We start from the raw sequence: 26,868 nt of genomic DNA, 5'->3' as shown, positions 1-26,868 counted from the left end.
CTATTTGTACGATCTCACAATCCAGAGCTTTTATAGACAACCGTTATTCAAATTATTATTATTATTATTATTATTGTTTATTTACTGAGCAAAAAAATGTAATGTGATTTTGTTGAAGCATCTGCACGAGCAAAGTCTGTCTACCGCTTGTGGGGAAGGAAGTCTACACGGGAATTGTTGATCCTGCAACTTGTAATTATTGTTCACATCTAGTGTTTTAAGGCACCGACCATTTGGAGTCTTAGCTCTGTGAGACTATTAGACCAAAATGTGTGTGTAGGATATTTATAGGCCTGCTATGTGCTTGCAGGTTAACTTCACTGCATGTCAGTGTTATCGTTATGATGAAGATAATCGGGGTACGCCTTAAGTGTTTTTTTTATTTTAAGAGATGGGGGAAGTGGTACAGTGTCTTGATTTCATAACCGAAATACTTTGTCTTGAAGACAACCACTTGTGTTTCTCAACAACAACAAATGTTTACTGCAGAACAGCCCTCTCCTCAGCCCTGATGAGAAAATGTTTGTATATATTCCAGTCAGATAAATTGTCATTTTGGGGAAATTACACACAGAACCACAGGCAGATTGACCTGCTAGAGCAGTGGTTCTCAACCTTTTTTGAGTGATGTACCCCCTGGGAAATATGTTTACAGCCAAGTAACCCCTAAACCAGCAAAACACATTGTGGGTTGAACAAAATATGTAATACACAGCGCTCGGCCAGTGTCTGATTTAGAATAGAATATATCAAATTAAGTTAATGAAGTTACATTTATATTTATTAAATAACTATTTATAACGTATTTTTTAAAGGACACTAATTTTAAATATATTTTTAACAAATCTCATGTTCCCCCATTTGAGAACCAGTGTGCTAGAGGACCTCAAGCAAAAGGAGCTGCGATGTGATCATGTGAGTAAAAACACTTATTTAGGAACACGTGACCACAAAGCTATTGAAATAAAGGCCAGTGCTTTCCAACCATGTTGGCTTAGAAGAGATACAACCAACTCTTTGTTCTGGCATACTTCCTGTGCGAGGGCGGAAGTAGCAGGTGGCAGTCCTCTCGTTTTGCCTCTCACTCCCTGTGGTCGTACATTGTACCCGGATGTTTTCCCTTATTCCCTATTGACGGCATTCCCATGTTTTATATTTCACGGTTAACTTTATAAAATGCTTGTTTGAGAATTATTTTAGTTCTGCTTGGTAAACGGGCTAACACAACCTTTTCAAGTCATATGCAAACCAACACGTAACATTAATGGGGTTTACGCGACACTACCCATCATGCACCGCACGCAATATTTTAAAAATTGTACAAGTCAATTGCTTAGATTTAGAGAAATAAAAAAACACAATTCAATTTAATCTAACGTGTCTTCCAACACATGTAGATTATATAAATATAATTTGTAAATTAAAACAAACAAACAAATTTAAAAAAAAATCTTTTAGATCTTAATTAGGAAAGTAAAGTTAAGACTTCCTTCTAAATCTAATTAAGTGAGTTGAACTTGAAACCACTAATTGAGAGAAGTGAACAGAATGCATGTCAAAACGTGAACTCAAAATAATGACACCAGTTGTATACAATAAAAAAGATTCCTTTAAAACAAAGAACAGAGATTTTATCCTGATGCAAAGATACTTTATCCTTATAAAAACAGACGTAAAGTCTGAGAAAACGCACAGATGAGTGTAGCTGAGCTAAACATCCAGCAGAGGGCAGACCTGCGCATAAATATGGGGAGGCATTACTCAGCTGCTGAAACTATACAAATACAAATAACTCTGTTTCTACAGTCATAATGTTATCATGTCTTATTCAGTTGTATATGTTGTCTTGTGTGCCTATCATCTGCTTAACGTAAGTACAAATAACTACTGTATCTGCTTTCAAGGTAACATACCTTTTTATTTGCCTTTTTTTCTCTTTTTTTGAATCCAACAAGTTTGTTACATTTTTTACTTGTGCTGTCAAAATGAATCACCGCCCTGCGGCTCTTCCTGCCCTCTCCACTCCCCGTCAGTGATGAGTGCCATACAAAGAATGCATGGATATTGAAAATATGTTGGGAAGTATTACTTCGAGACAGACTTCCTATTTCTTGTGGTTTTAGTGCTGTAATGTATCACCGGGGTGCTTCTTTCGGTACAGAAACACTCGGACAGAACAGGAAACAAGAGTGAGCAGAGCGAGCGGAGACACAACATTGAGCCGCAGTTGGAGCTCTACGAGTCTGGCTTCAAGGTTGTTTGAAAGACATCCAGCTCTTTGAAAACTACATCAGGCAAGTAGACACATTATTTTCTTTCCCACACTGAGGCCTTCAGGGAACGCAGGTCCATGGTGTGATTTTTTTTATTGTGGTTGGGTCTGCTTCTTTCTTTTTATCTTAACTATTTCTGAGTTCTCATAGTTCTAACTCATGCACCCTTCATTTTGTAAAAGTAAACTGAAAACCAAAATGCAACATGATATATCTTCATAAATCAGATAGCTAGTAAAGACTTTTCCCCCATGTTCCTTTTTATTTCCTGTATTACATTACATGTTTTACTATTCAGCAAACTTGATAATGCACATACATTGTTGTGTCACATACAAGTTCACTCACACTTGCTTAAAATTCTATTTTATTGTTACGATTTAACACTATGGCGACAACAGTTATGAAACAATTGCATATTTTGCATCAGAAATGGCTGCTGACGCAACAACCTGTTTGTATTATTTGTGCTGATCATGAGCTGAATAAGTTATTACAGATAAAAATAAAACCAGATGATGAAAACTGAGATTGCCAGGTGACGTGACACTGATGCTGCGCCGCGATTCGGTGCAGACTTCCTGTTTTGTGGCCAAGTAGTTCATCAGTGCGACGCTCTCGTAGTCTGTGAGTTTATGTTAAGCTCACGTTGTTGTGTAGCAAATGTAAGCAGCCTCCTGTCTACTCCTGTGCACTGAAATACTGACTCCAACCTGCATTACAAGTGCCCGAGGGGTCATGGGGGCCCCTGAGTCAATCAGACAAAACAAACGACGACTATCGACATTTAAGATTTCTATTCTTTATATTTGCACTTTGGCCCACTTTGTAGTCCAACTATACAAGTTCCCACAGGATACACAATGTTATGTCTGGTCTTGTTAAATAGACGCAAGATTACGGCAAAAAAAGACTACAAACTGACTACAAAACAACCACCAAGCGGTCCAACACACATTAAGATGCTAATTGACCACACATAGACAGAAAGCGACAATAAAGAAACCCAAAACTACCCCAAGGAGACCAAAATGACCACAAAGTGACCCCAGATTCAAGAAATTACCACAAATAGACAAAATAATATGAAATGTAAATAGACTACAAAACTAAAGGTAGACAGACATCATGCTAAACGACCACAAATAGACACAAAGCGACCATAAAGAAACCCCAAACTACCCAAAGGAGACCGAAATGACCACAAAGTGACCCCAGATTGAAGAAATTACCACAAATTGACAAAATAAGACTATGAAATGCAAAAAGACTACAAAACTACAGGGAGATGACATTGTATGTAACAGGGGCCTTTTTGTGTGTGTGTGCTAGGGCCAGTTGTCTCATAAACAGCATTTGGGGACTACAAGGTTAAAAGAGACATGTTTTTAGTGGAAGTGTGGGAAAGTTAACTGTGAGCCAAAGACATTTACGACAAGTTTTTTTTTAAAGCCACACTAACTTATATATGTTCTCTATTTGCAGTTCCAAGATGTTGACGCTGTGTCCACGCTGACGCAGAGGACGCACACAACCGCGGGTGCACCGGGGGCATGGAGCACGTGCAGGTGCTCCATGAATTTGAGTACACGGCGAAGGACGGTCGCCTGGTGTCCATCAAGGCCGGGGAACGCTACATCCTGGTCTCCCAAACCAATGAGCACTGGTGGCACGTCCGCAAAGACCAGCACGCCAGGTCCTTCTACGCCCCTGCACAGTATGTGAAGGTGCTCCCGCCGCTTCCCGGGGACTCCCCTGCAAGTTCCGAGGAGCTGGAGTCACCGGAGTGTGTGGCTCACAGTGAACCAGAGATTACGGCTATTCTGATCCCGCTTGAAGAGAAAGCAGTGATCCGTGCGTCTGCGCGGGATGCTCCGAGAGAGACTCACCGGTTCTCTACTTTTGGTTTCTGTGAGAACGCACCAGATGTGAAACCCTGGGAGACTCTGCAGGACGGACACACCACCAGTAGGACCAGCTTTGCACACAACCAGGATAATATACAGACGCACAATTCGACAGAGGGCTTCTCGTTTACGTCTGGACATCTGGAGGCTGGCGGCCTGCAACTTTACGCGACACCTCACCCTGTGCCAAAGGTCAAACGCGGACGGTCTGAAGACGCACCGCAGGAAGAGAGAGTCGAACAGACAACAACTTTTCTTCTCGACGAGGACATGGAATTCCCTTCATCTCCCAATTCTCCCATTTATGACATCATACCAGAGTTCAACGTGCCAGAATGTTCTGAGCTGCCTGGCCCTGCTGCTTCAGACGACGTGTTTATGGCTGAGCAGCATAGTTCAAATCAAAATGCAGAAGCTACTTCTCTAAAAGATGGAGATCGCATGGAGCCGGTGAGATTATCATTGTCAATGTTTCTGTTCTCATTCATTCTTCATTCTGTGATAATTCGTGTCACTATGGTTTTGCAGCCAGCAGGTGGCGCAGTTCAGTCATGTCCAACGGTACAGCCCAGTGTGAAGATGTGTTATTCTCTTCCAATGAAGAGATTCAAAATGCTTTTGCTCCAACAAAAACATTTTATGTCAATGTGAAAACATATTTACACAATAGGGTCTAAACGAATTACTACTACACAAATGAACATGACATGTTTGCATTAGTATTCATAATTAGGCCATCATTGTTACAGCCAGTTGGTTTTAGGAGTCACGTTATCAGTTACCTGGAGGTCACCTGAGTGGCAAGAGGTTTCCGTTGACTGTAGTATAAAAAGATCTGTATTTAACAACAGAAGCAAGGAGGGAATACAAAACATCAAATTTGTTTTTTTCTCCAGATCTTTCTCTAATCTGAATTATTAAATACAGCTGAATTCTCAGTATTTGCAATTAGACGCTGCTTTATTGTAAACAGTCGAATGACTAGGAGGTCAGGGGCGGCTGCCTTTGTGGTTGGAAACAGATCAGTGCTGCAGCAAATCTCAGCCCAACCTAAACTTAAAAATGTCTTCATAATTGCACTTCCTGCTTTCAGGAGATCCGAATCCCGATTCCCACTTTCATTTGATTATCTGCATTCATCAACCTGGTGATGACGTTTATTCTGTCACACGGTTCTGTAAGTGGCATGTTGACAACTCGGGAGAAGGATACGTGTCACGTGTCACGTGTCGCATTTGTAAAACTCGTTCACACAACACACTCGAGTCAAATAACAGAGCTAGCCTATCAGCAACATAATGACAACGTGATTAAAAAGATAAGTACTTTATCAGAAGTGCTCTGTGCATTTATATTGTGTGATTCTTCAAAGTGGAGCTAATTGTAACTACTCTACATAGTTATAGACAAGTTAATTCAATCACACCAACGGATTATATATATATAAATATATATAGTATACAAAAAGTATATATATATATTTCTAATATATGTTATATACAGATTTTATTATTTAAAAAAATATATATATACAGTATATATTTATATATTTTTAAAATACAGTATATTATATATATAATATATTTATTTAAATACAGTATATTTTATATATATATATATATATATATATATATACAGTATATATATATCTTTTTTTTAATCTGTATATAGATCTCACTCCCACCGGCGAGGCGTGGTTCCCTCTGGAGCCCCAACAGGGCTGCAAGATCAACAGCAATGTTCACATAAATAAACAGTAACGTCACCACTTTTAAACAAACTATTACGTGTAACATCCACTTCAACGACAGTCTAACTTTCCACCCCTGTGAGATTGAATCACACGTTAGAGGCCGTAGTTCTTGTCTGAGTTCCTCTCGCAGTGACGGTCCAGACTTCAGGAGTGAGCATTGGTGGAGTTCACAGCCTCCGCGCCAGCTCATCAGCATATGAATGGCTGGCCGTCCCCTTCGTGAAAGAGGTGCTGAATACCTCACGTCGAGGCAGCTGACTCGCTCTTGGTCCGCGGCAGAAGTCTCCGCGGCTTGAGCCTCGTTCACATGTATGTTCACTGAGGGGCCGGTGAAATACCACTCGGTCGGTGACGTCACCACTCGAGAACAGGTTGCAAACAGGTAGTGTGGAGGCCCCCGTGGCTTCTTCTTCCTCCGAGGGAAAGCCAGGAAAGAGTTAATCCAAAAGCTGACAGGGCCACTCCCCAAAACCTGCAGCTGCCACCTGGTTTCTCCCCCGAGCGGCACCGGACAACCGATCCCCGGGGAAGAGTCATCGCGCCGCCGGGACGCGATGAGACCGTCGCGAATGTAGAGCTCGTCTCGCCTGGATGTAGTGGGTTGGATGCAACATAACAAAAACAACTAAAAACAACAACAACAACAACAACTTTAGTTTCGGGTAAGTTTCACTGTGCCATTGTTGTGTTTGCACCTGTTGCAAGGTTACAGGATACGAGAGAGTTTGTGAAGGGAGGATATCTGTCCTTCGAGTGTGTGTGTGTGTGTGTGTGTGTGTGTGCGTATGCGTGTGTGAGACTGCAATCTCTCCCAGTATACCCAGTGACTGTGTGAGCATCAGCACAGTGGTGTTTGCATCACTTTTAACTCGTTATAGTTGGTGCGTTTCTATTTCAGCTGAATGAATGAATGAGTTTAGGGGTGGCTGTAGACGTGCCAGGACCCCTCAAGTGCAGTAACTCTCTCTCCCACCCACAATGGAGGGCTATCTCCATGGTGATGGGAGAGAGAGGGGGCTGACTCCCCAACAAGCAGGAGCTTTTAGAGCTTTTAGTGCCAGCCCTGCCATGCAGTTGGCTCATGTGTGTGTGTGTGTGTGTGTGTGTGTGTGCATGTATAATGTGTAATGTGCAGGACTTGCAATTAGCCCCGAATGTAGGTCACTTAATATCAAGGGCATGTCGGCTGGTTCTCTGGTCTCTGAGGGGAATGTTAAGTTTGGTAAGTGGGAGGACGACTCCAGTTGGGATTGTGAATCCGAAGTTTGGTGAGCGTGGTTCGGTGCATAGTCAGGCCTGGTTTTGTTTAATGGTGGCGTTCTTCCTGATACATTATGTAGACGCTGTGTATGGCACCAGCGTGGGAATAATCTCTCCTCTGCTCCACGAAGAACACTGAGCAACGTCTGATAAATCCCTCCAAAATTTAGATAATCGGCTCCCAAAGTCCCAACTAAAAGAAAAGCGACCCTCTTATTTCGTCCTCTTGTGCTCACCGACAACAGGATTATTTCCACTCCTATACATTTTCAAGAGGAACTCCAGCTTCGCCGACAAAGCGAGAGTTCAGTGCTTTGGTGAAACCGACCAAATTGAATACCAAGAAACTGCCCCAACAGGTCGCGTAAGACTCGGATGCCTGCTTGAAGGAACACAAGCGTTCATCAAAGTGCAAACAGGTGCAGCTCTCGCTGTCGATCATTTTTACCTTTCTTTTGACCATGTTGTATGAACATATTGCATATCAATATACACTACCGTTCAAAAGTTTGGGATCACTTAGAAATGTCCTTATTTTTCAAAGAAAAGCATTGTTTTTTTCAATGAAGATAACATTAAATCAATCAGAAATACACTCTATACATTGTTAATGTGGTAAATGACTATTCTAGGTGGAAACGTCTGGTTTCTAATGAAATATCTCCAGAGGTGTATAGAGGCCCATTTCCATCAACTATCACTCCAGTGTTCTAATGGTACATTGTGTTTGCTAATCGCCTTAGAAGACTAATGGATGATTAGAAAACACTTGAAAACCCTTGTGCAATTATGTTAGCACAGCTGAAAACAGTTATGCTGGAGATATAAGCTATACAACTGGCCTTCCTTTGAGCTAGTTGATTATCTGGAGCATCACATTTGTGGGTTCGATAAGACTCTCAAAATGGCCAGAAAAAAAGAACTTTCATGTGAAACTCGCCAGTCTATTCTTTTTCTTAGAAATGAAGGCTATTCCATGCGAGAAATTGCAAAGAAACTGAAAATTTCCTACAGCGGTGTGTACTACTCCTTTCAGAGAACAGCACAAACGGGCTCTAACCAGAGCAGAAAGAGAAGTGGGAGGCCCCGGTGCACAACTCAGCAAGAAGACAAGTACATTAGAGTCTCTAGTTTGAGAAATAGACGCCTCACAGGTCCTCAACTGGCAGCTTCTTTAAATGGTACCCAAAACGCCAGTGTCAACGTCGACAGTGAAGAGGCGACTCCGGGATGCTGGCCTTCTAGGCAGAGTGGCAAAGAAAAGCCATATCTGAGACTGGCCAATAAAAGAAAAGATTGGTATGGGCAAAAGAACACAGGCATTGGACAGAGGAAGATTGGAAAAGGTGTTATGGACAGATGAATCCAAGTTTGAGGTGTTTGGATCACACAGAAGAACATTTGTGAGACGCAGAACAGGTGAAAAGATGCTGGAAGAGTGCCTGACACCATCTGTCAAGCATGGTGGAGGTAATGTGATGGTCTGGGGCTGCTTTGGTGATGGTAAAGTGGGAGATTTGTACCAGGTAAAAGGGATTTTAAATAAGGAAGGCTATCACTCCATTTTGCAACGCCATGCCATACCCTGTGGGCAGCGCTTGATTGGAGCCAATTTCCTCCTCCAACAGGACAATGACCCAAAGCACACCTCCACATTGTGCAAGAACTATTGAGGGAAGAAGCAGGCAGCTGGTATGCTGTCTGTAATGGAGTGGCCATCACAGTCACCAGATCTCAACCCCATTGAGCTGTTGTGGGAGCAGCTTGACCGTATGGTCCGCAAGAAGTGCCCATCAAGCCAATCCAACTGGTGGAGGTGCTTCAGGAAGCGTGGGGTGAAATTTCAACAGATTAACTCAACAAATTAACAGCTAGAATGCCAAAGGTCTGCAATGCTATAATTGCTGCAAAAGGAGCATTCTTTGACGAAAGCAAAGTTTGAAGAAAAAAATTAATACTTCAAATACAAATCATTATTTCTAACCTTGTCAATGTCTTGACTATATTTTCTATACATTTTGCAACTCATTTGATAAATAAAAGTGTGAGTTTTCATGGAAAACACGAAATTGTCTGGGTGATCCCAAACTTTTGAACGGTAGTGTAACTGATAACAATATGCTTAATTAAGTTTAATTAATCGTTTGCAAGCCGGGCACTGGGATGTCATCTCCGACTTCCATCTGTTTGAATTAGTAGATTCAGCCGCAACTTGGAAAACAGGGTTGAAAAAAATCATTTCTTCATAAATCTTTCAACAAAGTGAATATTTTGTCCCCCAGATTGTTTTGCTAAACGAGCTTCTCCGTGCGTCAAAGTCAGACGGTTATTTCTTTCTCAGAAAAACAAAAAGCTCTTTGAGGTAGATGTGCACGAGAGGCGCAAACAGAGGCTTAGTCAGGAGTGAGAGTGCGTTTCATAAACAATATGATTATTGTGAAGTAGTGCTTACACCCAGCATGCATTGCTTGTCTTTAATCTTCTTGAGAGTCTCTGAGACAACTTGCCATATTGATCCACGAAGTAATGTGAGGATGCAGCTCATCTCGATGTAGAGTTGCGTGACTTAAGATGTGAATTTCTTTTTTTTGTTACAATTAGTATTTGTTAGTTGTTCGTGCAAATGAGAAACATTTCTATGGGGCAAACAATCCTGGCTTTCCCTTTTTGTTTACATGCAGACATTAAGTATTTCTACTTGCAACTGAATGTCAAAGTTGTCTCAGAGAGCGTTGCAACAACTGGTACTTAAATATTTCCTCTTCTACTCAGAAAACACTTCAGTAAGAGAAATCCTGTGAGGAACAAGCAACATCGGCCTGAAGTGCAAAGATGAGATAAGAACGTGCTCAGCTGATGGATTCCACATTCTGCCTTTTTTTGGGGGGGTGGGGGGAGGAGAGTTATCCTGGATTCTGGGCCATGAGGAGTGTGATGTAAGAGGAGGCGGAGCCAAATGGATTCAATGGCTCAACTGTGTGCTTTGTGGTGTGATTTGGGCCCCAAATTGGCGCTCCATTGTTTGATTGGATGAGCGCTAATGCGGTAAAGCAATCGCGCAGATTGCTGCTTCATGCAGAGCTTCATGCAGAGCTTCATGCAGAGCTTCATGCAGAGCTTCATGCAGAGCTTCATGCAGAGTTTCATGCAGAGCTTCATGCAGAGCTCTGTCAGCCGAAAGGGACAGGACTCGACAACAACGTTCAAAGTCCACACACAGTTGTTTAAGAGCAGCGCTCCGACAGCCATTTGCATCTTTCTATTAAAACTAGATTTCCATAGCAGAGAAAACCTTCAAAATCCTACACATAACAGGATGATTTTTTGCAAGGGCACATTATAATCTGTCCAGGCACCTAAAGGAGATTATTATCTCCTTTATACTATTATTATGCTCAATTATAGGTCCACACTTGTATTTTGGGGGTTTCTACTAGAACTCTCTCTCCTGTCTGAATGTACCTGTCGTAATTTGCAGCTGCGTTGCTAAGCAACAGCGCAGGTCCATGTTTACGTCCTGTCAGCTGATTCACACACACAAATAGGCCCGCTTTAATTTTGCGAAGAAAAACTGTGAAGATTGGTCTCAACGGTCATCTCGAACTTCGATACCAACAATGTTGATTAAAAACATTCAAGTTTTTTTACAATATGGGGACTTTAATGTGAAATGTGGCGACGACACAACCCGGTAGTGGCCAACACCTCTGTTGAAACCGCCACGAAGCGCCCCGCCCGCTGTCCACAGACTTGCCCGCGTCGCACCGTGGAGAAGGAAGTGATGATCGCCCATCATTTGGCCCTGAAGCCAGACTTCCTGTTTCAAGCCTCGTGGACTCTGCATTTTTTTAACAACACGCAGTCTCATCAGAACAGCTGGCTATAACTCCCATAATATTGTGGGAAATGATTACTTCCCTTATTGACCCCGTTGTTGGCCGACTGACCTCCTGTAGCGTGGCGGGTCAAATGCTGCACACGGAAGAGCAGCTGCTGCACACGTAGATACAAACAAAGAAGCTTTGTGTTGGGGTTTCTTGTTCTTTAACACTCTCTATTTTGACTTTGACTCAAACTTTTTTTAAATGACGTACACTACCGCTCAAAAGTTTGGGGTCACTTAGAAATGTCTTTATTTTTCAAAGAAAAGCACTGTTTTTTCAAGAAAGATAACATTAATCAACTAGAATGGGCACTCGGTAGAGCGCATACCTTCGCATATCACAAGATTGGGCATTGAATTATGAACATTTTGGCATTAGTTGAATGCCAATTGGACAAAAATGTATCGTGCTATGGTAAAAAAAGAGTTTGACCTTTCCATGACCTTGACCTTTGACCCGATTGATCCCAAAATCTAATCAAATGGTCCCCGGATAATAACCAATCCCACCAAATTTCATGCGATTCAAGAACATTTTGACCTGTTCATGACCTTTGACCTTGACCTTTGACCCGATCGATCCCAAAATCTAATCAACTGGTCCCCGGATAATAAACAATCATCCCACCAAATTTCATGCGATTCGGTTCAATACTTTTTGAGTTCTGCGAAAGATTTTGACCTGTTCATGACCTTTGACCTTTGACCCGATCGATCCCGATCGATATAGAGGCCCATTTCCATCAACTATCACTCCAGTGTTCTAATGGTACATTGTGTTTGCTAATCGCCTTAGAAGACTAATATCTGATTAGAAAACCCTTCTGCAATTATGTTAGCACAGCTGAAAACAGTTATGCTGGTGATATAAGCTATACAACTGGCCTTCCTTTGAGCTTGAAGTTTGAAGAACAAAATTAATACTTCAAATATTAATCATTATTTCTAACCTTGTCAATGTCTTGACTATATTTTCAATTCATTTGATAAATAAAAGTGAGTTTTCATGGAAGACACGAAATTGTCTGGATGACCCCAAACTTTTGAACGGTAGTGTAGTTTCCATGCAGACATTTCCTTTTTCATCATCTGTAGGCCGACATGCAGGAAGTAGGTTGACGTGACCGGCCCAATTTCTCTTGCTCCCTGTATCTTCCCCTCTTCTCCATCTTGTTTTCATTGTGTCTTTCTGCTTTGGGCTCCACAGACAGTTGCCCTCTACCCCCCTCTACCCTGTGCACAGGAATTCATGCATGTGAACACACACACATACACACACACACACCCACACATGCACACGCACCATCTCACACACACACAATCTCACCCAGCCCTCACACAGCCCCTTCCTGCTGCTATTGTAACAGAGCTCACAGTTCTCCTTTCTATCTGGGCTGCAACTGTCACAGCTGCTGCGAGAGGAGGACGTGCTCATGAATGTGCGCCGCGCGTCTCTCCCATCACAAGACGAGTGAACGCGCGATCTCCAGCCACTTCGGTTCACTTTGGATGCATGGCTCCTCTTAGGTAGAGGGGAATAAACATGGTGGACACGTACTCCAGGGTTTGGTCAAGTCACGGGGCCAAGCGGGGCCTGACTCTGCCGGTGGTTCCTCAGGTAGGCGATCATCAAAGCGGCTTTTTGTTGTTGTTGTATTGCTACGTTGTAAATTTGGAGTATCTGTGGTCGGCGTGCTTTTTATGCTGATGTGTTTTGATGACACCACTCGACGCTTCCTGCTTTGCGTCAACATGCCACCCCTGCACTTGTCTTTTCCTGTACGAAAGAAAAGCGGCATAAATAGTGAAGTTACGGTGCTGTGTAAAAGCTCAGCCTCTCAGTGTTGCCTTTAGAGCTTTAGTTTGGATGTTGTTGTGAACACTTTCATGTCTTTTTTATCTGAAAGACGCAGCGAGAAGCTCTGAATTCTTGCATTTATGTCTGAATTCTTCACTTTCGTTTTTTGCCATCTGCCCGTCTGTGAATATTTCTGAACTATGTCTGGTATTGGGAACAAGAGCAAGTGTTAACAGCACTACAAGCAGACCAGAGAAACTATAGTTATGATGTGTAACATAATACTGATATACTAATATACGGAACTGCATTCAAACACGAGAGCAACTGACTATTTTAAAACGGTGCTCAACATGTTCCTTTCCTTCCGAAGGTTTGTGTTTCATGGCATGTTTATGTCACAACTGTCCATCGACTGAGCCACTGTAAAGTACTACTAACCAGGGGGAAAGAAGCATTCAGGTCCTTTATTTCAGTAAAAGCACCGATGCATTTGTTTAGAAAAACTCCTTTACAACTAAAAGTCCTGCGTTCAGAATCCTACAATACAGATTGAGTGAAATGTAAGAAAATGTATTAAAAAAGATGTGAGTGAAGACATGACTCAATATGTGAGCAACATAAACTAGTTATTTATATGAAGTTCGGTATTTTAGCGGTTCCAAACCTAGAGATCCGGGCCCTCATAAGAGTCACAATATGAATTCAAGAGGTCAGGAGATGAAAAAACTAAATTCTGCTTCGCTATTCGTTGCTTTTGTTTTAAGAAATAATGAACCTTGTTTGACAATTATTTAAATGAAACTAAGAAGTTGAGAAAGAAAAATGCCACAAGCCCAAAAGGTTTGAAGCTGGTTACAATTTTAATATTTTTAAATTATTTTTTAAAAATTTAAATATGTTTTTATATGTAAAATCTAGAAAAGTAATAACGGCCGCTGTCAAATAGAGGTGGCAGAGTAGAAAGCACAATATATTTTGGGGGGAAAAGTTGCATCGAATATAAAAAGTTGAGTAAAGTTCCTCAGAATTTTACTGAAGAGGAGTAAATACTTGGGCTGATATATTTGCCAAATACTATAGTACTCTGGTCATCCCTTCAAAGTGATTCACACATTTGCATCGTTTGTTGATCTGTTTGTACAGTTTTCCTCCCATTGCATGATGGGGGGCCTGCCAGCGCAGCGGTGTCAGAGATCAATGATGCGCTTCTTTCATTTCCTCCGTCTGCCTCAGTGCGGGCGGGTCGTGTGGTGTGGATCAATCTGTTTAGGGGTCAGCTGTCTGGTTGTCCGCAGCGATAACCTCGTGGTCAGATCGGGATCAATGAGGAAGCAGAGGGACAACATCGAATAGACGGATGAAAAACACAGCTGATCGTGAAATCCATAATGTGGAAATACTATATATGTGAACTACTTTAATATATATAAGTTTTCAATAAATAAATGCAAAATACTCCATTACAAGCAAATGTCTTGCACTCAAAGTGCAGAAGTATATTTGGCTAAATATACTTAAAGTATAAAAGTACTCATTCAGGAAATGGTTACTTCCCTTGATGGTGTTGTATTATTTATATTTATATATCTATATATATATAACAGGATTATTAATACAGTACATATGTAAGATTGTGTAAATAGACTTTATTGAAGTGGTCGAGTTGGAGCGAGCTGCAACTGCTCTTTAGACTGTTTCTGTCTATAATTACGTCCTAAAACATATTTTTCTAAAAGAAGTGAAAATATCAGTCACTGCAGTAATAATACTGACTTCAATCATTTAAAGAAAAATACTAAATCAATTTGTTTAAATATGCAGAAACAAGAATAAGACAGGATTATGAAGAATGAAACTTCTTCTCTTTTAAATGAGGGAAGGAGTCATTGGAGTGAAGGTTCGTTGAGCTGTTTTCCGCGGTCATGTGACCGGGTCAAAAGTAAATGTCAGTTATTTGTTATGGTGACAGCACACATCAGTGTGGAAACTAGTTCTCACTAGGACTCAGTTTTGGCCACACAACAATAAGGACTAGCCGTGAGTCTGGGTTTGTATAGTAGTTAACCCACCACAGCGTTGGTGACGGTACGTATTATTATCCCATTGCTCATCTTGGCAAACCCCGCCCTGTGCAGCACTCAAGTTCTGATTGGCTGGGCGTCCACGCTCTTCCATGGCTTCACCAACAGGCTGAGCCTAACTACTTTAACATGTCGTCTCCACGTAAACCGGCTGCGCAAGGCGGGTCTTACCAAGAAGATTAATGGGATTCATAATTAAGCCAACGGTACTTATAAAAATGTTCACGCTCACCATCCCACTACGTTGATTTGAATTGGAATGTCTGTCCTACAATGATTCTGCTTCTGGGAATATTCTGGAAATCAAATATTAAATACTCAAATTACAGACATAAATGAATTGATAGGGAGATTTTTTGCACCGAACAAAGCATTACAATATTTGCCTTCCTAGTGTTAATATGAAGTAGTACCCCAAAATGTTAACTTGAATGCATCACAGGAGCAAATGAACTTAGTTTACACCAGTGCACGTTGGCGTCTCTGACTCGTCACTTCTTTAAAGCATTGCACATTCATCAGAGCGATGAACGGATGCAGCATGCGCACACACACACAAATAAATATAGACCATGAGGGCTAGCTGAGAGACGAGAGGTAGTTAGAGCGTGGTCTGTTAAAGAGTACACTGCCATCATGAAGGCGATTGAAGAGCTCTGCAGGGCAGCAGAGATGAGGAAGAGTTGCCCGAGTGGAGCCCAGGTGAGAAAAGATCACTTTTTTTTTTTTTTTACCCATTTCAAGTGTAATGGTGACACTTTTTATTTCACAACACTTTCAGAGTAGCGAGGACTGAACTTGCCTCTTAATTGTGTCTCTTTAAACAAATGAGTTGTGACCATTTGCATTGCGTTGCGTGGCAGTACCTGAGGACGGCAACTTAGTTTTATTTAGTTGTATCCATAATTTCATCGTGGCTAAAGCAGACATATCCTCTGGACATAGTTTTTTTTACACGGGAGAATTAGACTCCTTTGTGTGTGTGTGTGTGTGTGTGTGTGTGTGTGTGTGTGTGTGTGTGTGTGTGTGTGTGTGTGTGTGTGTGTGTGTGTGTGTGTGTGTGTGTGTGTGTGTGTGTGTGTGTGTGTGTGTGTGTGTGTGTGTGTGTGTGTGTGTGTGTGTGTGTGTGTGTGTGTGTGTTTTTGACGAAGAGATTGGATTAAATAAACATCATTATTGTGGGAGGCACGCCTCTGTGGCATGTGTTCTTTGTGTTGTTTTCAGCTGTGGTACTTCCTGTACTCTGGTGCTCTGTCAGATGCGGAAGGATGACTTACTCAGAGATATGGTGTCAGTGAGAGAGGCGGGGCTTCAGCCTGCTACTGGACACAGTTTTAATCCTGTACACCGAACACCTTTTACAAGCTTGTTTTGCCCAAAAATATCAACATGCACACACGCACGCACACAGTTCCCATATTAGCTCTTGTTCTTGTTCTGTAGAAGCACCTGTGTCTGCACACCTGAGTTTTTTTTTTTCACAGCAACCTGTTTTTTTGGGCTTTCCGCAGGTGGAGAATCAAAGTCTCCAGTCAGCCGTCTACGTCAATGTAGCACAACTTCGCCAAAGCACCTCCGAGTCTCCCCCCTCGTCCTACTCTCCCTCCTACCTCGACCCAGAGGGATGGGAGGTGCACGTTGACGAAGACAGTGGACAGGAGTACTACTTCCACCCGTCCACGGGGCGCACCACCTGGGACAACCCCTTTCTAGACTCCCCCACGGACCCCGAGCCGCCGTATTCCCCGTCGCCTCCTCAGTCTCCAGCCCTTTCGCCGTCCGCCTCCTCCCCGCCCGCGTGGCCCTCCGACTGGGAGCAGTTGGTGGATGAGACCAGCGGCCGCCCCTACTTCTACAACCCGATGTCTGGGGAGACGTCCTGGGAGCCCCCGGAGCATCTGAGCCCCTACCCCCCTCTGATGGAGCCCATGAGCGTGCACAGGTTTCACGAGGACGGGCCGGTAAAGACGGCCTGGCTGCTCTACTTAGCCTCTCTCTGTCTCCTCTTTTAGCTTCACCCTGGGGAAAGCTGTAACACGGTCTGCTTTTAATGGAATTAAATTCCCTGCACCTCCATAGCAGACGGGACCGGTTTTCATTAGGAAAGCTCACAGGATGTCCCCATCAGTCGTGCCCCTAAGTATAAAAGACATCTGTCCTCAATTTGAATTTGTTTTCTTACTATTCCAGAGAATCAGCGGGTTTGAGGAGATAAAGCTTCACTTTATAGGAACATCTCCAGTTTTCCGCTGCTTTTCCTTCACAACGTGACTCCTTTTTCTGCCCCTTCATGGCCTCTGTGAGCTAGAAAGAAGAATACTCTGAGGCCACGTAGATGCTGGGACTTATTCATCAAAGTCGTGGAAAAGTAATTGAGCATCTGTGTCATAGTGGGAAAGGAATAGTTTCACATTTTAGGAAATGCACTTATTATTATCTTGCCAAGACTTGGATGACAAGATCGCCACCACTCTCATGTCTGTATGTTAAATATGCTACGTTTAGCTTAGCACAATGACTGGAAACAGAGGGAAACAGCGAGCCTTGCTCTGTACAAGAGTCACAAAGAGCCGTGTACCAGCACCTGTAAAGCTCCAGAGAACTCCAGGAAGTACCGCCAAACAAAAAATTGGGATTCGTTGAACCTTTTTACAAACAACAGTATCAACTGCCAATCAGGAAATGAGAGTCCTGTTCCATGTTGGCCTATTTTACAAAAGGTTTCCACACGTGAAGCCACCTCCTGGTCATAAGAAAAGTTTAATTATTGTGTGCGAGCTGCGTTTAACCGTTGCTTGGTGTGTTTCTGATGTTAGAGGTGCTGTTTCATTCCTTGCCTTTGTGCTAAGCTAAGCTAAACGGAAATGTTTTACACAATCATCTCATCTAACTCTCGACAATTTCCCAAAACATCGAACTATTCTCTTTAACTATGAGATATAATTCCATGGGACATTATTGTGTTACAGAAGAATAAGTAAAAACAATGAAGTAAGAATAAAAACTGTAGGCCTATAGAATAAATATTAAATGAATAAAAAGTAATTTTGACACCAGTGCAAAATAGAAAAAGAAGTAAAGAAGTAACGTAAGAAACTTCCTTAAAATAAGTAAACTAAAATAGAAAATGTAACAACAACATGAGAATAAAAACAAGATGAAACATAAAGCGTATAAGAGGTAATACAAACTAACTATGAAGAATTAAAACATTTCTGATACAAAACATGTCCTCTTTGCTTTGGGGGGTGAAACACTGCATCATTTTCCCACTTCAGGACTCCAACAAACTATTAAGGTCAAACAAAGAGAACACCACTCATTGGTTAATCTGCAGTAATAGATATATGTATTTTCAATAAACATTTCCACCCACAGCCTTCATTTCCCGAGGAGGACTACCGCTCGGGGGTATACCCAGCTGCTGATCCACCAGAGGGGTACGAGGAGCTCTTTGCTGCGGCGCCTCCCACACTCCCTCTAGAGTACAGCATCAGTCATGTGAGCCGGACCGTCATCCCGCGGGCCACCCTGGACCGCAGCACACCGACTGGTTGGAACCTCAATGTGGAACCCAACGGGACCTGGGTGTTCACCAACGAGCACTCGCCAGAGCAGGTACCTGCATGGGTTCACTGAGGATTTGAGGACCAACATTAAGAGATATTTCCGTGCTGTGGGATTCATGTCTAACAAAGAACTCCTCGCTGTGTTCCAGTGGATTAAGTCCGTGGATGACCGAGGGCAGACCTACTTCTATCTGAGAGACGGCTCCATGTCTCAGTGGACCCTGCCCGAGGTAAAGGGCCCCCGCTTGCACGGGTGATCGATGACAATCAGTGTGTTCATGACATGCAGTGGTACTATAGTTGCCATTCAGGACACAACTTTTAAAATGTGCTTTAGTCTGAAAGTCAAACAGGTCCCTCAGGGTTTTCAAATACTTTCACAATGACTAAACTGAGTTTTGGTTTCCTTCAGGTCCCTGTCGCTGCTGGTCAGATCAGGATGGAGAATGGCGTTGAGGCGGACAACATGTCGGTCATCAAGAACTGGAGGCACACCATGGGACCCGGACAGCTCAGCTCGGCCCAGGACGATGGGGTACGCGTTCATGCTTTCACACACTCAGGCCTGCAGCGACATGCGCTGACTGTGTCGCACAACCAGGGTGTGGCCGCCGGCAGAGAGAGAAAGCTTTAGTCGGCGAGGAGACGCGAGGCCACTCCCAGGTTTTTAAACCCTAATTTAGCAAGGCAAATCGACGTGTGCACTCGTATATACAGCAACAGCTCGAGCTGCAGAGGGAAGGCGGGGAGGGGAAAGGCGGGGGGAGGGCTGCAATTGTGCCGGGTTCCTCCTACTAAGCAGTCAGGGTTTCAACACCTTGCTCAAGGGCACAACAGAAGGGTAGGGCTGGCTTCTGTGGTGTTGTCCCGTAATTATGGTTGTAGATGCGTCTCCTAGTTGTGGAGAATTCCCAACATATGTGATTGTTGGACAAGTCCTAAACAACAAATAATGGGCACTAATCTGCTGCTGTAACAACCTTCACTCTAACCTGGCTGCAGAGATTTGCTTCCCTTCAGCCACGAGAGTACGAGTGACTTATTCTTGCACACCGGTCCTTCTAACAATTCGCCGGTACTTTTTTTCTTCTTATCCAGGATCAGGATTCAGGTTCTTTGTGTGATTCATATTAAATGTCACACCGGGGGGGGGGGGGGGGGGACGACACGGGGCGCTGTAATGTTTCGCTGAAATGTTCATAGCCTCTTTTTTTTAAATAATGAAATGTTTGTCGTAACTAATGTTTTTTTTCATTTGTGAACAAATATAATTCATGAAACATTATTTTAATACATTTTTCTAACTCTGCTCTTTTGATTTACAGAATATGATTTTACAGGGCAAGAAATGTCCAGAAGGATTAAATGTTCAGACAAAGGCTGTTATGTTTAAATAATACAAAACAATTTTAACTTTAGAAAGTTTTATCTTTTAAGCTCATTGGCCATTATCTCGAATCAAAATAGTCCAAAAATGATGTAAAATTGCATAGTTTTAAGTCAAAAACATTTTCAAAGAAATGTAAATCTGGTTGTCATTCCAAACTAAATTGTATTCTGTTGTCCAGAGGTTCGTACCGACTCACAGGAGGAACACGTCGGACTACAGCAGCGACAGCTCCAGCACAGGAAACTCTCCAGAGATGCAGCACGACGTGAGTGCAATCCAGAATACACTGAGCTAGCGACTCACACTTGTTCAGCATTGTGAGCGGCCTCGTATCTCAACGGAGTTCTGTCTCTCTCCCTGAAGGCTTTTGGGGTCAGACCCTGGAGAACCCCCTATTATCTGACATCCAAGTGGCTGCGCTATAACGTGGGTTGTTGGTTTGAGCGCTCGCCTGAGCTCGACTCATAGATAGCAGCGTCTATCTATGACGGGCGAGAGGTGTGACTTTAAAGTTAGTTTTCATTCCCTGCATCAAAGTGCATGGATGCATGTTTTCAACCACACTGGCCACCTGAGAAACCTGCTGTGTATTCTCCTTAATGTGTCCGGCTGCATTCAGGTCATTCAGGAGTTTATCCACCGCAAACCTCACCTCCACAGTTTTGACTTTTTAAATGTACAATGCACAACGTACGTCTGTATGTACAGATGGACAACTCCAAGATATGAGTCACAAAGTTCTTCACAGTCGATGTAGGTTTAATCAAATAAATCAAATGTAAAACATACATACACAAGGGGAACAGTCAAAAGACAACAGAAAAAGAAAAAAAAATACCGAAACATGAGAGGAATATTTCACATTTTATAAGTCATAAATCTGAAGTGAAGCGTGATCGTGGATTAGCTCCGAGGCTTCCTGAAGACAGCAGGATGCGAAATTAAATCATAACCGTACAAAACGTATTTCTTCACATCCTTGTGATATCTCAAAAAGCCGGGGGGGGGGGGGAATTTTCTTTACATTTTGCTCAAATATCCAACTGGACTCGTCAAACCTCATGAATTCATCTGCTCATTGTGATAATTTCACACAAATGTCTCTGATGATGAAGTGAAGTATTGCCTGTGGAGCTGGTTTCGGTCTTTTCATGGAATTTTGATGACCATAACCAAAATATTGAATCGCACCAGTCTGATCCTTTAAGCATAGACAGAATATACTTAATAATCTGTTGATTGTAATATAGTGAAATCTTCCTTTGTCACAATTCATAAACAATCAGAATGGCCTTCGCTTGCTCTTCTGAAAGCTCGGCGACTCTAAACATAGATGGATGAGGAGGATATTTCTGTATGTAAGGAATTCCTTTCCATTTATTTATTTATTTATTTGAACACATACACATCAATCAACCAACATCAAGAGTAAATGTGCACAGATATTACAAGCCATCACTAAGGGAGAGAATGGTTATCACAAAAACATCATAAAAAGTAATAAACATACGGGTTACGATCAAATATAGACCTCATCCTAAAATCATAAGAACATCATAAAAAGCAATAAACACACATTTTGTACACACAATAATTGAGGAGGGAGTCACGCTTCACGCTCACACATCTGATTGCGAATAAGCCAGCTCTTCAGGCCGTGTTTAAAAGAGTGATATGTTCTGCTAGAGTCATCATTGTGCTGAACGCTGCATGCACAGCTCGACTGATCCAGTTTTGTGTCTCGCGTCAACACGGAGCTCAAACATTACAAACAGCCCATAAAGAATTCAAAATGTTGTGACCGTTTTCAGGTGCAGAACCTCGAGAAAGCCGGGATCCTTAACAAAACCAAAGTGTGTGAGAACGGCAAGAAAGTACGGTAAGCGAAAACGTCTCTATCTGAGGTCTCTTTCACGTTTCAGTTATTATTTACTGTGTGCGTGTTTGGAGTCATGTGTCCCCACACACTCTGTTTGTGATGCATATGCCCCCCATCTGAAGGAAAAACTGGGCCCAGACGTGGACGGTTCTCCACGGAGGAGTGCTGACGTTCCACAAAGACCCAAAGTCCGCGACAATGGGGACCTTGGTACGACCCACAATTAAATATTACTAGCAGACGCACTGGCGTGGCTGCATGTGGAGGAGGAAAGTTAACAAGAAGATCCGACACCTGAGCGCCGCCTCCTCTGCTCGTGTTGCGTTGCGTTATGCTCGCAGGCAGAAGCTGCTTTTCCTACGTTCCCTTTCCCTTCGGTATCACGTGTAACACCTAAGAAAGCCATGGAAACATTACACTGCAGCCCGCTGCGGCGTCACCTTCGCAGGGAGTGACGGCGCACAGGAATTCCTCAGGCAGCTCGTATCTCTGGAATGCGGCGCCACCAGTTTTTGTGAACAGCTGTATTTATTTAATGTATTCATTTTTTTATGTTGGGTTCTCCACGCAGCACAAGACCAATCAGATCGTTCCGGAGGTCACCGTGGACCTGCGAGGAGCGTCGATTGGCCGGGCGTCGAAGGACAAATCTAGCAAGAAGAATGTTTTAGAGGTGTGTTTGTTTGTTGACATTGAGTGCGGTCACGAGCAAATAACACACGTGCTTGCTTTTTCTTCTTTTTTAACTGAGCGTTTTTTTATGCCTGTCATGTATTTATCTAAAATATTATGATAAGTGGTGCTGTAATTTGTAATTCAAGATTGTTTTCCCAATATCTCGATATCTCTCCTCCAGTTGAAAGGGAAGAACGGTGTGGAGTTTTTGATACAGTATGATACAGAAAGCATCATCACCGACTGGCACAAAGTCTTGATGGACACCATACGACAACTCGTAAGTGTGGCCAGCGTCCGTCACTGATGCGTGGAAATGATCCAAATTAAACTGCAAAGATATTTATCTCATAGGGAATAGGCTTAATATTATTATTATTGTTATTATTTATTGCTTCGAGGAAGTGGAGGTTTCTGAAACCAGAAAGAATGAAGCAGACTTCTGCACTTCATTTAAACATTTTCTTTTTTTAAATAAGTAGATTTGCATTCAAAATATCTTTAACACCCTGGTAGCTTTTTTGATTGTATGAAAAATACAGTTTAAAGACTGATTAAATGACCTTTTATCAATTATTTCGTCCCATAGAGATTGAAAACCTCTTTTCTATAAGAAATACGTTTTACAAACAAAAGCACAAAGCAGCAAAGAATTTGAAGCAGCATAAAAATTTCGACGTAAGAGTCAAGTAACGGGCTTAACGCGCACATTCCATCATCAATGAATTAACAGGGACAAGTAAACCTGTTTTTCCAAATGTGGCATGCTTGTAAAATAATCTAGTTTAAAGTGTAAAGAAAAACACCAAATATAGTTTGAGAGATGACGTACAAAATGGGACTGATAGTAGCCGTCAGTTTGTGTGATGTGACCTTTTATAAAGAAAAAATGTCCCCATGTTTCATTCTACAAATGGTATTCCAGACAAAAAATTAATTGTGCAGTCGACCGTGAGCGAGAGGTCTGATTGATGGACTCGCTCTGCGTCTTTCATCAGGAGTACCTGGACCATCATTCGGAGGAGGACGACGGGGACATTTATGAGAAGATCGCCAACACAGAGCAGGATGAAAAGGTCCCTGACAAACGGAGATGTGAGTAAAAAGAAAAATCTATTTCCTTGTTTAACTCCGGCATGAACGACGTTATCGTTCTCACCCAGTTAGACGCATACGACCCCATTGAGAGCGACGATTAATTAAAAATCTAACATTGTTGTTTATTGGGCGGCGGGGGGGTTTAGCCAACAGGCCGAGTGTCACACACTCGACCAGCTCAGCGGGAGACACAGACAAGAGTCGGATTCGAAACAAGCTGATGAAGTTCCTCATGAAGCGGCCCACGCTGCAGTCCGTGAAGGAGAAGGGCTACATCCGAGGTAATCGCAGTCACATGACACACAGTAGGTCTCATCCGGCTGATTTGAATAGAAGCTAAAAATGAGTTTCACTCGACCAGACTTTGAACACTCAACCCTGTTTGTGGTTGTTTGAATATGTAAACACAAGGTGTGATGTATTTTCCATCAAATTAGAATATGCTTACTTGTTTATTCTCATTTCCTATATTCCACTATACATATTTATTTATTTTGCATTAGATTGTCCCACTGTTTATTATACGCATGTTGTTTTCTGTCACAATGTCAAATATACTTTTAACAATACATGATGTTTGAGTTATATATAATTATATAACCCAAACGGCTGCATTTAAAAATATATATTTTTTCTTCTATTTCTGTTATTAATATTTTCCTAATACTACTACAGTATGTATTGTCTTTGGTGGGGTAATAGTAGTGCTACTCTAACCTTTACTACCTCTGTTACTACTACTAATGATGATAATCATCGTGTTCTTCCTGCCTGTAGACAATGTGTTCGGTTGCCATCTGGCCACACTGTGTGCTCAAGAGAAGTCCACAGTTCCTAGTTTTGTGGAGAAATGTATCAAAGCCGTGGAGAATAGAGGTAATCCAACATGTTCGAGTCACTCCCAGAATCATGTTGACGTATTTTGTTGTTGAAGAAATGGCCTTACAGTTGTGTTGACCTGCAGGTTTAGACATCGATGGACTCTACCGAGTGAGCGGGAACCTCGCCGTCATCCAGAAACTCCGCTTCAAGGCGGATCACGGTAAATCTGACAACGGGTTTAATTCAGTCGGTGACTGTGGACGCGGGGCGGAGACAGACGGCAGCGCCCCCTGCTGTGCGTTAATGGGCTGTGCACCTGTTCTGTTGCCACAGAGGCCCTGGACCTGGAGGACGGCCAGTGGGAGGACGTGCACGTCATCACCGGAGCGCTGAAGTTGTTTTTCCGAGAGCTTCCCGAGCCGCTTTTCCCATACAGCCACTTTAATGACTTCATCACAGCCATCAGTAAGCATACTCTACAATCCATGTATCTAAACACACTATATGTGTGCATTCAGTCTCAATACAGGCCATGTTTAAATGAACATGAATGACGTTAATGGGGATTGGTTCATGTTCATTATACTTATAGCTAATCAATAACTTGTGTCCTGTTTTTTTTAGGGAATCCTGATTACAAAACAAAAGTGTCTCAAATGTGCGAGCTAATCAACTCACTCCCTCATGCAAATCATGATACCATGAAACTCCTTTTTGGGCATTTACGAAGGTATTTCTTCAATTTTTTTATTTGATCCTTTGCCTGTTTTCCAGTTTGAGAACTGACAAATGAATGTTGACAAACAAACTGATCCTCTATTTTATCCTCTCACAGGGTCATTCAATTTGGAGAGGACAATCGCATGACTGTGCAGAATGTGGCGATCGTGTTCGGCCCGACGCTGCTTGGGCCGGAGATGGAGGCAGCCAACATCGCCATGCACATGGTCTTTCAGAACCAGATCGTGGAGCTCACCCTGAACGAATACGAACGCATCTTCTTCTCCAGCTAAAATCAGCCACGTGCCTCCCGCGCAGAACCTTGAGCAGCGTCTCAATGTGCTCAAGTTACTCAATGTGCTAGATGTAGCCCTCTTTGCGTTCACGTAATCGGCTTCAGTGCAATATCCGAAATGTAACTCCTCTTGTAAAATAAGTTAAAGGGCTCTTCAAGTTTTCTTCGCTCAGAATATTTTAGGTTTGACCACGTAAAAATAAGATTAAAAGGATCTTCAAATGGTCTTTGCTGAGAATATTTGAAGCCTGTCTAAGCACTGTTTTGTCCAGATTGAGTCCATAGGAGGCTGATAGATCCATCTTTGGCAGTATTATATGATTGAGTCACACGAGTGGGGACATCTCCGAGCTATCGGGCTTGTTACTTGGGTTGAAGAAGAGGACATCAGATTGCTTGAATGTCCTAATCTCTTAAATCACTTCCTGGATATTTGAATTGTTTATTTTGGCATGTTAAAATTGTGTTGATAATAGAACCCAAGTCAAGCCTGGACGGATGCATTGATGCTCTCCTCAAGAAATGCTGAATGATTGCTACCATCTTTATTTTAGAAATTGGAATGACCTTTAAATATTGTTTTGAAATTATAGTGTATCACATATGGCAATAACTGATATTGTATTCTAATATTGTATAATTTTTACCCATGAATTTTAATGTAATATAGTAAATGTATAATAAGAAATATTAAAACCAACATCTCGCTGTGAAATAGATGACATAGAATACTTAATTCGCTAGTTTATTTTCCACCGATATTTTTCTTTCCTGTATAATAACACCATATAAATATAAACTAATGATACTTTTTTTGACAGTAAAACACATGTCTGAACATGAAATGGTAAAGTAGATTCTAGAAAAGATGGATGACCTGTAAATAGAAATAGAAGGCATATTCCTGCTGTTATTCCAGAATAAAAATAACTGTAAATAAAATACATCTGTTTATCTATTCTTAAAATGTTGTCTCTAAATGTTAATGAAATAATGTCTAAATGAACAACATAACAATGGGAGGAAGTCATTCCTATCTAGTATTTTTTAAATTCAACAAGTAATAAACAGAAATGTACACAAATAAAATAAATGATTATTAAGTAAAAGTGCTCTTGCAGAATTGACCCTATTAGAGTTTCTTTGTTACTGATATTATTTTATTATTTCACCATTACCGATGCCGTAATGTCAATGCAGCATCTATGTTTTGCAGCTTGGTCGACATGGAACCATTTTTAACTTATGAACATTTGGGATACATTGTTTTATCAGACGAAGTATTAAGCTCCATAAAATGGCATTAATATGTTTTATTCTATTTGTTATATATTATTTTAAATTTGTATATATTATTCGATTAATAATTTATTAAAATTATGAAATTATTACAATTATTTACAGTTTACTAGCCTGTTTAGTATGTTGTGCTCTGCATAATTATATTTAATGATATAATTAG

General features: G+C 41.9%; 1 protein-coding gene across 3 annotated transcripts; it reads left to right on the top strand.

Moving 5' to 3' along the window:
- The first annotated feature begins 3,796 nt into the window (after positions 1–3,796).
- Positions 3,797–26,373, top strand: arhgap27 (Rho GTPase activating protein 27). Of its 3 annotated transcripts, none has more exons than XM_056429850.1 (17): positions 3,797–4,630; positions 16,470–16,919; positions 18,337–18,576; positions 18,677–18,757; positions 18,940–19,062; positions 20,096–20,182; positions 21,735–21,796; positions 21,919–22,006; positions 22,368–22,469; positions 22,653–22,751; positions 23,470–23,566; positions 23,716–23,850; positions 24,347–24,445; positions 24,534–24,611; positions 24,725–24,856; positions 25,016–25,121; positions 25,227–26,373. In XM_056429850.1, exons 1-17 carry the CDS (start codon positions 3,827–3,829, stop codon positions 25,402–25,404), a joined length of 2,961 nt encoding a protein of 986 aa, XP_056285825.1. In that variant the 5' UTR covers positions 3,797–3,826; the 3' UTR covers positions 25,405–26,373. The 3 variants fall into 3 exon arrangements, with proteins under 3 accessions (XP_056285825.1, XP_056285824.1, XP_056285826.1); XM_056429849.1 differs by having other exon boundaries at positions 21,729–21,796; XM_056429851.1 differs by lacking the exon at positions 3,797–4,630 and adding an exon at positions 12,526–12,694 and having other exon boundaries at positions 21,729–21,796.
- Positions 26,374–26,868: the final 495 nt, after the last annotated feature.

This window comes from Pseudoliparis swirei, chromosome 13 (genome assembly GCF_029220125.1).
Source record: "Pseudoliparis swirei isolate HS2019 ecotype Mariana Trench chromosome 13, NWPU_hadal_v1, whole genome shotgun sequence".
NCBI lineage: Eukaryota > Metazoa > Chordata > Actinopteri > Perciformes > Liparidae > Pseudoliparis > Pseudoliparis swirei.
Note: the sequence above shows the minus strand (reverse complement) of the source record. Positions and strands in the feature narration are given on the sequence as shown.

Bases quoted from the DNA above. Each gene is read 5' to 3' on its own strand.
- arhgap27 (XM_056429849.1), top strand. From the start codon at position 3,827: ATGGAGCACGTGCAGGTGCTCCATGAATTTGAGTACACGGCGAAGGAC. The intron at 18,758-18,939 runs GTAAAGGGCCCC...GGTTTCCTTCAG, and splicing joins CTCAGTGGACCCTGCCCGAG to GTCCCTGTCGCTGCTGGTCA. The intron at 23,851-24,346 runs GTAATCGCAGTC...TCCTGCCTGTAG, and splicing joins GGAGAAGGGCTACATCCGAG to ACAATGTGTTCGGTTGCCAT.